Here is a 12,456-nt window from a genome sequence, read left to right on the forward strand (position 1 = left end):
CTACTGAAATTTAGCTGGGAAGCTTGCCAAGATTAACGTACGAGTAAACAATCTTCAGGGATTAGTATACCAATATATCACATTATATCATTTTGCAAGTTTGCCAAAAGTCTTGAACAATTGTTTTTAATTGTTCCATATCTGTCTGTTTATGTAGTGGATATCCTGCAAAAAAATCATTGAATTTAATGTTGGAGAAAATCATAATGAAAACAATAGAGATTCTATTGCTTTTGTGAATACTACAGAGATGCTGGAGAAAATGAGATCATCTATTGTGTTAGTCAAGCCGTAAAAATTGTATATAAGAGACAGAGGGTAAAAAAATGGTAAAGTGCAGTACGATGTGCTACTACCTACCTTGTGGTACACATAGCAAGTTCATTTCTCACGAAGGTTAAAATCGATAAGCGCTCAACCACCACGCAACACAGTTCTATCCTCACCCCTGACCTCATCATGAGCTACAAATTTACTGCAAGTCGATTTCTGACTTGTCACTTGAGCTTTATCATGAACAAGTGATCTTAAATAATGTTTGTTTTTATAAAAGAGAAATATTTTATCATTGCACTCTATTTGCTGTCAACACTCGTAAGTTGGTGACCAGTTATAATAAAATATAACCTCTATTTACCAAAGTTCGATACTGCTAAATACGTGGTCCCTGAAATCTAATTTTACTTTTACATTTATTTCATTAAAAAATTGAGGTTAATTTTAGAGCACAATTTTAGTTGTTCAAGAATGAATTATCAAAAAAAATATTACAAATATTCTTGATGATAAGGGTGATAATGAGTGTAGTAAATCACTTATTTTAAACCTACAAACTAACATCAGGCATTTTGAAAAAATTGCAATAAATTATAAAATGAATCAATAATAACAGAGTGTCGTATGGAGATGATGATTAATGAAAGAATAATTCAAAATAAATCAACGTTATCGCATATTTACTGAACATCTTATGAAAAATTGTATTTTGATGATGACATTCAAATATAAAAAACAAATCAAATATACTTATGATAGATATTGTTTAAATTTGGCGGGCAAAAGAAGCGCGCGGAAAATGAGAACATGCGTCATAAGAAAAAAACAGACCACCAGATGGCAGCACTCAAAGTAATGGCGAACTCACGAAAGCTTAAACCGGTCATGGAGCGTAGTTAACGGCTGCATTGTGTCTCCGGAATAATTGTTCTTTATTTAAACTTGATTATTCTGTAAGAATTAATCTTCATTATATTGATCAACTTTAATACGGTATTTTGAGACTCGAAGAAACAAAAAATGGGTGCATATCTATCGGAGCCGGTAACGAAGAAGATCTCGAGCGACGAATCAAGCAAGAATGTGGCGTTCGGCGCGAGTTCCATGCAAGGCTGGCGAGTAAGCCAAGAGGTGAGACTAATTTTTACTTGATTCACATTAATCTGTATTTATTATGGTTATTTAATTTTTTATAACTTTCACACACATAAGTTTATTGAAATAATTACTGATTGTTGAGGAAGGACTTTAGTTTAATATCTTTATGAATTGTTGATATTATTAATATTTTTCATGTAATAAATAATCTTACAAAACGACAATGGTCGTTTTTCAAAAAAAAAAGAACGTTGAGCTTATTCTAAGAAATATATTTAACAAATAAAATAACATTCAAAATTTTATAATCTGTAGAATAAATTAAATAGCATATTTATTTATTCAAACTAAAGATTTTCTTTATTAATATGATATGTTAATCGAGTTGAAAACATATAAAAATTAAAGATTGATAATAATTATTCTTGATATAATGCAAAAGTTTTAATTTATAATAATTTGTCATGTTTATTGATAATAAAAAATACAAATTTTATGATGTTTTGATAATAGTAATAAGTGAGTCAGATCTTTAGTTCTTATTCAATGTTGTTTTTTTCAGGATGCTCACAATTGTTGCATAGATTTCGATGAAAACGTTTCACTCTTCGCAGTTTATGATGGTCATGGAGGACATGAAGTTGCAACATATTGTGCGAATAAATTACCTGAATTTATCAAACAAACGGAAGCTTATCAAAAAGGAGACATCAGACAGGCATTAATAGATGCTTTCTTAGGTTTCGATGCAACATTAGCTAAACCAGAGGTGATAAAAGTCTTGAAAGATATTGCTGGGAATAGCATTGATAATAAGGATAAATTAGATGATGAGTCTGATGTTGAAGAAAATGTAATGAATTTGCGACAAGAAGCAGAAATGCCATTAGAACAGGTGATGGCTAAATATTTGTCAGAAAATCAAGTCCAAGCTATTGGAGAAAAATTTGGCAAAAAAATGGCTGCATCAAGTCCTTACATTCGAACTCGACGAACCAGAGAACGTCCTGGAAATTCATCAGGTGCCAGTTGTTCGTCATCATCATGGAGTACAAATGAGGCAGACGTTAGTAGTTCCAGTCAATCTTGCTCAAGTTCTGGATGTCCTTCTGAGCCATCTATTTCAGATAAACATGAGAAACCCAATAGCCCTCGGAGCAGTGAAGTTGAACAAATTTTAGATTCCACTACAAGTAACGGTGAAGTTTCACATGATGCGGCTGCAACAGAATCACCATCAAAATCTGCAGATATGCCTGATAGTTCAGAAGACGTCAAAGAAAAAGTATCGCCAAGTAAAACAGAAGAAAGTACAGAAGATAATATTGAAGTAAATGGATCGGAATCAAAAAAAAAAGAAGATGCTGATAATGGACGAAGTTCTAGTGATGTTTCCAGTAGTTCTTCAGTAGAAAATGGAGAAATAGACCAACAAGAAGGTATAAGCAGCAGTAGTCGAAGGATAAGTAAAGAATCATGTTACAGAAGTCTTTTACAAGCTCGCATAGATGCTTCTGATGATGAAGATGACGATGATGATGAGGAGAATGATGAAACTTTTGATGGATTGCCTGAGAGTGTAAGTGAAGATGATACGGAAGATATGGAAGATGAAGATGATGATGAAGATAGTGATCAAGTTGATGAAGATGATTATGAAGAAGAAGAAGATGAAGATAGTTTCACTGTAACTGAAGAGCCAGGATCGGATAGTGGTTGTACTGCAGTTGTTGCTATCTTGAAAGGTCAAGATTTATATGTTGCAAATGCTGGAGATTCAAGATGTGTTCTTTGCCGAAATGGAGAAGCTGTAGAGCTCAGTTTGGATCATAAACCAGAAGATGAGCCGGAAATGAAACGGATCATGGCCGCTGGAGGTAAAGTTACTGCTGATGGTCGAGTTAATGGTGGTCTAAATCTATCTCGAGCACTTGGAGATCATGCTTACAAACAGAGTACTGAATTACCTCCACAAGAGCAAATGATTTCGGCTCTGCCTGATGTTCGACATGTAACAATAGATCCGAAAAATGATGAATTTATGGTACTTGCTTGTGATGGCATTTGGAATTTCATGTCTAGTTCTCAAGTCATTAAATTTGTACGAGAAAGAATAAACACCTGCGAAAATTTATCGAAGATCTGTGAACAGGTAATTTAACATTATTAAAATAAATGTAACACTTGCTTAACGTGCTTAACACCTGGACTATATTAATAATTATTTTTTACCCCAGTATACTCATATATTTATTTAGTTTATTATAATCGTTATTTTAAAGTCAGTTATTTATTACGTTTAAAATTGTTTCGTTATTTATTTTTACTATTAATTGATCATAGTTTCTTAATGAAATTTTATCAACGCTTTATTTGCCAAAATTATATAATAGTAATATTTTTTCAGCTTTTCGATCAATGTTTAGCGCCAGATACCTACGGTGATGGAACTGGTTGTGACAATATGACAGCCATAATTGTTAAATTTCAATCACCAGACTCAGAGGAAATTAAAAATAATGCCAATGATGAAAAAGAAATACCGATATCAAACAAAAGGCCACTATCACCAACCAAACCAATCAGTGATTCAGATGGAGCAATCACAAACGAACAAAATGATGAATGTAAACGTGCGAAAGTTGAAACAGTTTGAAAACAATATTGAAGATTTTTTGGACTAGTAAAATTGATCTCTGTCAACTGTTAAGTGACTGATGTGAAATCATGTAAAATTACATTATTTAACCGTGTACAACTGGACAAATCTTTACTGGACAACGACAGTTTTGAACTGCTGTAGTGTGTAAAATATGTGTCAGTGTTGGAAACAAATGACACAATAATATTAAGTGGAGCAAATGAGAAATTAATTGATTTATTAGTTATTTACATTCGTATTTTTTACAAACAATTTTTAAAATATATCAACAGACGCTACGGTATTTTCTCGAAAAAGAATAATTATTCAAAAAAAAAAAAGCTTTTATGGACTTTTTAACTAATTAATCAATTGATAACTTTATCATTAATAGATCTATACAATATCATTGTTTCTTTTTATTTTTAACTTTTATAAGTAGATTTTTGTTTTATCAGAATCATAGTATCTTTGATCATTTAATTAAATCAAGAAGCTAAGAATAAGTTTTATGTTCACATTGATATTATTTATAATAATCATGAATTTAATATTGAGACTAATAAAACTCTTTCAGGAAAAGAGTAATTGGATTTATTTAGATGATAAATTTGAATAGTTATTTATTTATGTGAGTAACTTAAAATCATATTTACGTAATTAAAGTGATTTTTATACTTGTTTTTGATGCTCCTATGCTCCATTTAATTGTTTCCTAATGTTTTTAGAATATATGTGTAATAGGTATGTAAATACAGATATTTAGACAATAGGGTTTATATATGTAATTTATAACTCTACACCATTTCTTATTTTTGACGAATAAAATTTATTTTCCAATTTTATTCTTTCAATTATCAAGATGTTTATCAAAATTAACTGTAAATGAAATGTTTTTTTTTTCTCAATTATATAAAAATTGAACATAAAAAATGATATTGTTGATAATAGATGACATCATAATGTTACAAATTAATAATTTGGCAGAATATGATGAAGGTGCCTTTAAAATGCAAGATAACAACAAATATTTGAATACTTTAAATTTTAATAAATTAAATTATAATTGCTATTAACCTAAAAACTAGAATAATGATAATAATAAATAATAGTTAACTTCAATTTTCTATATTATCTAATTTGTACTTTCATTTAAAGACAAATCATGTTTGATATGTTGTAAAGAACTTTTGATTTGCTAGTTTTTATTTAATGTCTAATAGATAAAGCTTTCAATTACTGAATATAGATGATTAATAAATTAAAATACATTTAGCTTTGAATCAGTTTCCCAAACAATTCCTCTAATTCTATTAATTCCTCAGACAAAAGTAACTATCAATTATCATTTTTAAATTGTGAATGCATTAATAGTAAATTATTTTTGTGTTATTCATAAATCCACTCAGTCGAAAGAAAGTATGTAAAATAATTAATTAATCATCAAATGTTCTATTGTTTCGAGTTGTTCTGACTCAATTTTCTTCAATGAATCATATTGGACGCGTAGACGTTCTAATTCCATTGTTTTCTCGATAATCATTGCCTACAATAAGTGATAAATTAATTTTTATGATCATTATTAAAAAAATTTTACAATAAATAAAAAAACTCATGTACCTGTATTTTTTGTTTTTGTGCATCTCTTTGCTTTTCAACTGAACTTAACAAATTTCGCGCGCCAATTGTTCGCATTTTTTCTTTCTCTACTTCAGCCGCTAATTTATCAAGCGTTTCAATAAAGAAATCAGCATTTTTTTTAAAATCAGTTATTTCTGGAAAAAAATAAATAACTGAAGTTGCTATAAATTCAATATTAATATTTTTGTGATCAGAAAAAATAAAATTCATTTAATATACACACATGTGCAGGTGCATAAAATGTCAATAAATCTGAAAAAATAGTGCATATGATTTTGGGCGGACTTACTGGATACAAAATCTTGACATTCTACGCTCAATTTTTCACTTTGTGTTGTTACCTCTGGTTCTAGAATACGTAATTTGCATAAATCATCCACGTATAATCCATATTTAGCTAGCGAATCTGCCATTTTGTTCAAAACAGTTTCAGAACAAAACAAAATATAAAATGCACATGTATATGATATAATATGTGTTGTAAAGGTGTGTACCGTCCTCTTACGAAAGTATTCGAAATAATGTGAGGTTAGCTATACATATTTCTATTGATAAAATAAATTATCAATTATTTATTTTCCATGCTTAAATGCTAAGATGGCTGACAGAACACTACAGCAGAATAAAATTAATAATTCATTTTAGAAGAACTTTTTATTGATAAATCTTAATCGCAAAAATTCTTGCTACTTTCTTTATTATAAAAAAAATTATTTTACGTCTTTAAACATAATATTGGAGTCATAAAAAATAATTTTATGGTTTTTTTGATATAGCATAGAATTGAAGAATTGTAGACTGATAACTCTCTACACAAAAAAAATTCCTCCCTCAGTCGGTAATTCCTCGGAGGGTATAGGCCGGGCTCAATAGATAACAACCCAGGCATTAATCGATCCAGGTGTACCAACTAAAAATTCCTACGAATAAGCTACTTTTGGGCTTCTAGGTAAGACAGTATTCTTTGATGGAGGATTTGCGCACGCACTAAACGACCATTATTTCTGTTTTTTCTGTGTGTCATGTGGTCGTCTTGTGTTATTACCAGTGCATTTCGGAGTTCAATAATTAATTTATGATAAAATACTTGACTTATTTTCATTTATATAATTATAACCATACTAATATTAATCCAATAATGAAAATATCATGAGTATTGGTAAATAGATTAAGTGAATTAAACAAAAATGACATTTATGAGTATCACATAAAAAGAATTATTGGATACACACCCGTATTTTGAATACTAAAAAATTAATAAGACAGCTGAACACGTGATTGATAAGTTTCCTGACAACTCGATCGATTGGAATAAATCAGCAACGTTATTTACGTTGCCAGAGTAGTTAATTAAATGTTGATAGCTACATCTGACAAAATCGAGCCACCAGAGTCATCGTCGTCGACCTCGTCTCCGACGACGTCGGAAGTTCAACCGACGTCGACGTCGTCTTCATTGATAGTTAGCAATACCGGAATGTCTGGTGATCATCGTCCAGTAATTCGCTACCCGTCTGAATATATAAAGCTTAATATCGGCGGGTCGTTGCACTACACTACTCTAAGTACACTTAGGAAGCATGATACTATGCTTCGTGCAATGTTCAGTGGACGTATGGACGTTCACACTGACTCCGAAGGTATAAACCTAACAAGTAATTTATCAAATCATTATTTTTATGGTAACCTCACTTTTATTGTGAACTACTACTCCATCAATTGTTATTAAAAATCTGTGCATAAATTTATCGCTTCTCTGTTAGTTTAATTAGCATTGACGATTATCATTCATTATGACTCATAATTGTCTATTGTTAATAATCATCGGATGTAATGATAAATATTCACATGTTTATTTTAATTGGACTAATTTTATTTCAATGAGGCTTTTTTATTCTCAGGATGGATTCTCATAGATCGATGCGGAAAACATTTTGGTACAATTTTAAACTTTTTAAGAGATGGATCTGTCGCTCTTCCAGAAAGCACGAAAGAAATAACCGAGCTTCTTGCTGAAGCTAAATATTACTGCATTAGTGAGCTCGCTGAGTCATGTGAACAAGCTCTTCTTAGGAAGGAACGTGAAGCTGAACCTATTTGTAGAGTTGCTCTTATTACTTCCCAAAAAGAAGAGCAATTTCTTATCAGTAGTACTACTAAGCCTGTGATTAAATTACTTATTAATAGGCATAATAATAAATATTCTTATACAAGGTAATGTTTAATGATGGATAATTGTGTACATCTTTTAATATAATCAATAATATAGTGTATATATAAATTTATTCTATATTTATACGATTTTACAGCACCTCTGATGATAATCTATTGAAAAATATCGAATTGTTTGACAAAATGTCATTGAGATTTAATGGAAGAGTCCTATTCATTAAAGATGTTATAGGATCAATAGAAATCTGTTGTTGGACTTTTTACGGACACGGTAGAAAAGTTGGAGAAGTATGTTGTCATTCAATAGTTTATACTACTGATAAAAAACATACCAAGGTAAGAAATGATTATATAAAACAGTTTTTGCTTTGAATATTAAATCAAAGCTTTTCTCTGTTATTCATAGTTTCATCAGAATATTAAACATTATATCTCGTATTATTTGTGATGTAAGTAAAAATAATTCATTAATTTATTTAGGTGGAGTTTCCAGAAGCTCGCATTTACGAAGAAACGTTAAATATTTTATTATACGAGCACAGAAATGGACCTGATCAAGAGCTTATGCAAGCAACATCATCTCGGGGTGCTGTTGGAGGAGGACCACCTTGCACTTCTGATGAAGAGGAAGGCGAACGTTCTGGGTTAGCTCGTCTCCGTACTAACAAACAAAATACCAACTGACCCTCCCGTTCTGTCCCTCCTTCTCGTCCATATCCTGTAAATCCAGCAATTATGAGTATACTTCGTTCATTGAGAACCCACGCTCATATCAAGTAAAACATTTTTATTTAACATTAAAAAGCAAAACAAGAAAAAGTCGAATAGGAAGAGAGAACGAGAGAGTGAAAATAAGCGTAATAAAAAAAGAAAATGTATTTATCTTTACTTTTCACTATTGACCAATTATTAATTATCATTTAATGATTGATTTAGAATTGATCCAAGTGCCAAACCTTCAAATATCGATAAAATATATGATAATTACACTTACAATTATTTAAAATTAATTATTTTTCTCTACGGGACTTCAATGGTGTTACACCATGAATATATTCACCCTGTATTATATCAAGATTGCGATAATTATAACTATTTATTATCATTTTTATTTGTCAATTTGTCATATTTATGAATATTCTGAGCGATTAAAATATTATTACTTATTGTATATTGTTTGATTTTTTATTTGTTAATTATGTTTTACCACTTTGTTTTATTGTTGTGACATTTGAACTAATCAATTTTATATGATTATTAAACTCATAAATTAATGTTTTTAATAATAAAACAATAATTGCGAATTAAATTTTTTATTTTGATAGTGGAAGTAAGTCTTTATTAAATATTGCAATCAGCTAAATTAATCATACCGCCTATTAAATTATAAAGTAACTTACTTGATACAATCTTGGAAAAATACTGCCAGTTGATTAAAACAAAGAACTGAAGTAATTAAAAATTAACGATTTATATAATAAAAATTCTTTAATAAACCATGTTACGGTGAAGATGAATTTTTATAATTAATTGTTGACTTTTATTTTTATTTAAAAGACTTAGAATATTCGTTATTATTTTTCCAAATAATCTTTTTTGTCTGGCAGTATAAAATTAATGATTTAAGGGTCATTTATAAAATGTTTAATTAGATAAATAGTTTATTTATGATACAGATGCATACAAATGCATATATTAAATTTAAATATCACATTATTTCGATTATTATCGAATATCAGTATTAATACAACGACGTGTTGCGTATGTTGTTATTATATCAATAATTTTTATGAAGAAAACTTTTGAAAGAAAAAAATATTTATCATAAATGAATAGATTTTGTCGAAGCAGAACGTTTCTGCTGATGTCACAGGGTAAAATACAATATTAATTAACAATAGATTTACTTGTAGGTGTGAGTTATTCATGTACGTATGAAATATTTGTTAACAAAAACAGTACAAAAAAGATTTTAAAAATAAAATTGTATTCGTTTTTCTAATTGTGCTAAGACTGTAACTAAAATTGATATGTCATGATTCTTCATGAGTATTAAATTGCATTAAAATGTTTATGAATATAATATTATATAAAGGCAATTTATTTAAAAAGATATAGCAATGCATATAATTAATAATATCAATATAAAAATTGGTTTGATAATTTTCTATTTATACTGTTGAAAAGCATAATATTATTATAAATTACTAATAAGTTTATGGCAATACTAATTAGTTGTGTTGAAAAAAATTAATTTGATTTAATAAAAGTTGTATTTGAGAATACCCGGGTTTTGAATACTTCTATTACATCGCCCTCTACTTTTGTTTAGTACCTCAATTCTCCGCTAGAAATGAAATTAACAAACAAATTTTAACGAAAAATAAAAAATAATTAATTTTCAATAATAAATGAATAACATTACTAAAATTTCGTGATAAATAATAATAGATATAAGAATGGGGAAACCAAAAGTACAGAATTCAAATACAGATTTAAATATTGGTAAGTTTTTTATCACTGAAATTGAATGATAGGTTAACAATAACATTGATATGCATTTTTATACTGAGTAATTATATAAAATGGATTTCAAGTCTCATTTTTTAATCACTTTATGAAATTATTATATTTATATTCATAAAAAATAAAAAAAATGCTTACTTAATGATTCCAGAATCAAATGTCTCATCACAAAAAAGGCATAAAAAGCATAAACACAAAAAACACAAGAAGAAAAAAATACTTCATGCATCGGAAGCATCAATAATTGCAACAACCATTTCAAATAATGAAATCATAGAGAAGAAAAAAATAGTTAATAAATCTCGATCTAAGAAAGATGAAGATAAAGGAGTGGAAAAACCTCGTGACAAAACACCTAAAAGCTCTCATGCAGCAACTGGAACGAATACATCAACATCTCCAAAAGTGGCATCGAAGAAGAAGGTTTCAAAAAGTGGAAATCGAAAAGATAGTGGAACTAGTAGTGAAGAAGAACGTTGGCTGGACGCAATAGAATCAGGAAAACTTGAAGAAGTAGATGATGAACTCAAAAAAATAAAACCTAAAGATCCAAAGTTGATGACAGCTCGACAGAGAGCAATGTTTGAACGTAAAACTGATACGGAACCGAATCCTGGAGTAGAGCAATTGGTATCGTTGCCAACAGGATACAAAGAAAAAGTAATGACAGCGGAAGCAATACAAAAAGCTGCTTTGAAATCATTGAAACGGAAACAACTTGCTGATGAAAAAAGAGAGAAAGATAAGGTAAAAAGCATCAGTAAATTTTTGTTAAAAATATCATCATAAACATTCATTAATAGCATATTTTATTTTAAAGTTTTATTAATTTATTTAAAAACTTTTTTAATGTCAGAAACAAGTTTAGATCTTTTTGAGATGATCAAAGTTGAACAACAATAAAGTTTTCTTTGATAATTAAAATTTTAATCTATAATATAATTTAAAAACTTGTTCGTAGAAAAAAACGATGGAAAGATTATTAAAAAAGCAAGAATCCAAGATGTCTAAACTAGCAGGAAAAGGCAAACCATCAAAACGACAGGTTCCATTAATGACATATACATTAACAGTCGATGGAAGTTCAATATCTCTTCCACCAGGCATGGATTTTCCACTTTCTGCATCCAAAGCGTAAGTTTCTCTTCTATTATTACATAAAGTTAAAAGACTTAAATTATTCAATTGCATAAAAAGATTAATTATTGAATGTAATTATATATTACAGCAAGGAAACACCAGGAATTAAATTCTGTGGCGTTCAAAATTGTCCGAATCCAAAAAAATATGCTTGTTCAAGGACGGGCATTCCTCTATGTAGTCTAGAGTGTTATAAAGCTAATTTAGCTGCAATTTTAGCTTAATTTATTCTAACATAGGATTAAATAAATTAAATTTTATTATAATAGTCCTTGTATTTTTTTAATTCTTATTGTTATTTATAATTATTCATGTTTCTTTAGAGTTTATTACAATCTATTACTATTATTACATCAGCATTGATAACAACCATTTGTAGATGAACATCAATTTTAAGACTTGCTTGACCTAATTTTTATTTGATGCCATCCGTAACCGCTAATGAAAAATAGTAACCTTGCAGAATATTATAAACCGTAACATTTAGTAACTTGTTTCTTACTGTAAATATATCATTTTTTAATAGCATGGTCAACATTCAGTAAATTAAATTAGGTAGTAGAGAGTAATACTTGAACTTTGCAAAAACGTATCCAAAAATTATGGAAAGTTTAGGATTTTTAAAACTCAAACGATTGAAATTATTTAAATAAAACATCTATTGAAGTACAAGTGCATGTAATTAATTTATGTATCAATCAATCCATCCTGTCGAAATGGTGGGGTGATTAGGATTGGAATCGATCCTATCAAGTAGTTTTTAGGTCAATCCAAAATTCAAAATTTTCAACAAACCCCTAAATTCATTTGAATAACTCATCAAATGATTTTATCAAATTTCATTTGTGGTATGTGAATATTTTTCGTTTGAAATTGATTGAACTTTTGATAAATTGAGTTTATTCATTAATGAATTAATTGAAATGAAGGAAAAAAAGTAGTCTTTATTTCAAATAAATAGC

General features: G+C 28.9%; 4 protein-coding genes across 4 annotated transcripts; 3 read left to right on the forward strand and 1 right to left on the reverse strand.

Annotated features, from left to right (window-relative positions):
- Positions 1-1,128: 1,128 nt before the first annotated feature.
- On the forward strand, positions 1,129-4,807 carry LOC118064795 (probable protein phosphatase CG10417). Its single transcript, XM_035079663.1, has 3 exons — positions 1,129-1,407; positions 1,937-3,526; positions 3,782-4,807. Exons 1-3 carry the CDS (start codon positions 1,297-1,299, stop codon positions 4,028-4,030), a joined length of 1,950 nt encoding a protein of 649 aa, XP_034935554.1. The 5' UTR covers positions 1,129-1,296; the 3' UTR covers positions 4,031-4,807.
- A 344-nt stretch (positions 4,808-5,151) lies between these two features.
- IFT20 (intraflagellar transport 20) lies at positions 5,152-6,335 on the reverse strand. Its single transcript, XM_035079665.1, has 3 exons — positions 5,946-6,335; positions 5,636-5,790; positions 5,152-5,561 (listed from the first exon to the last, which is right to left on the reverse strand). The coding sequence occupies exons 1-3, from the start codon at positions 6,067-6,069 to the stop codon at positions 5,448-5,450; spliced, it is 393 nt and encodes a 130-aa protein (XP_034935556.1). The 5' UTR covers positions 6,070-6,335; the 3' UTR covers positions 5,152-5,447.
- Positions 6,336-6,603: 268 nt separating this feature from the next.
- LOC118064796 (BTB/POZ domain-containing adapter for CUL3-mediated RhoA degradation protein 3) lies at positions 6,604-8,999 on the forward strand. The gene is made up of 4 exons (XM_035079664.1): positions 6,604-7,296; positions 7,558-7,870; positions 7,966-8,164; positions 8,309-8,999. Exons 1-4 carry the CDS (start codon positions 7,011-7,013, stop codon positions 8,510-8,512), a joined length of 1,002 nt encoding a protein of 333 aa, XP_034935555.1. The 5' UTR covers positions 6,604-7,010; the 3' UTR covers positions 8,513-8,999.
- A 1,177-nt stretch (positions 9,000-10,176) lies between these two features.
- LOC118064802 (INO80 complex subunit B) lies at positions 10,177-12,166 on the forward strand. The gene is made up of 4 exons (XM_035079670.1): positions 10,177-10,333; positions 10,506-11,101; positions 11,316-11,488; positions 11,583-12,166. Exons 1-4 carry the CDS (start codon positions 10,288-10,290, stop codon positions 11,716-11,718), a joined length of 951 nt encoding a protein of 316 aa, XP_034935561.1. The 5' UTR covers positions 10,177-10,287; the 3' UTR covers positions 11,719-12,166.
- Positions 12,167-12,456: the final 290 nt, after the last annotated feature.

Source organism: Chelonus insularis, unplaced genomic scaffold (assembly GCF_013357705.1).
Source record: "Chelonus insularis isolate UGA/USDA-ARS -01 unplaced genomic scaffold, ASM1335770v1 contig_254_pilon, whole genome shotgun sequence".
NCBI lineage: Eukaryota > Metazoa > Arthropoda > Insecta > Hymenoptera > Braconidae > Chelonus > Chelonus insularis.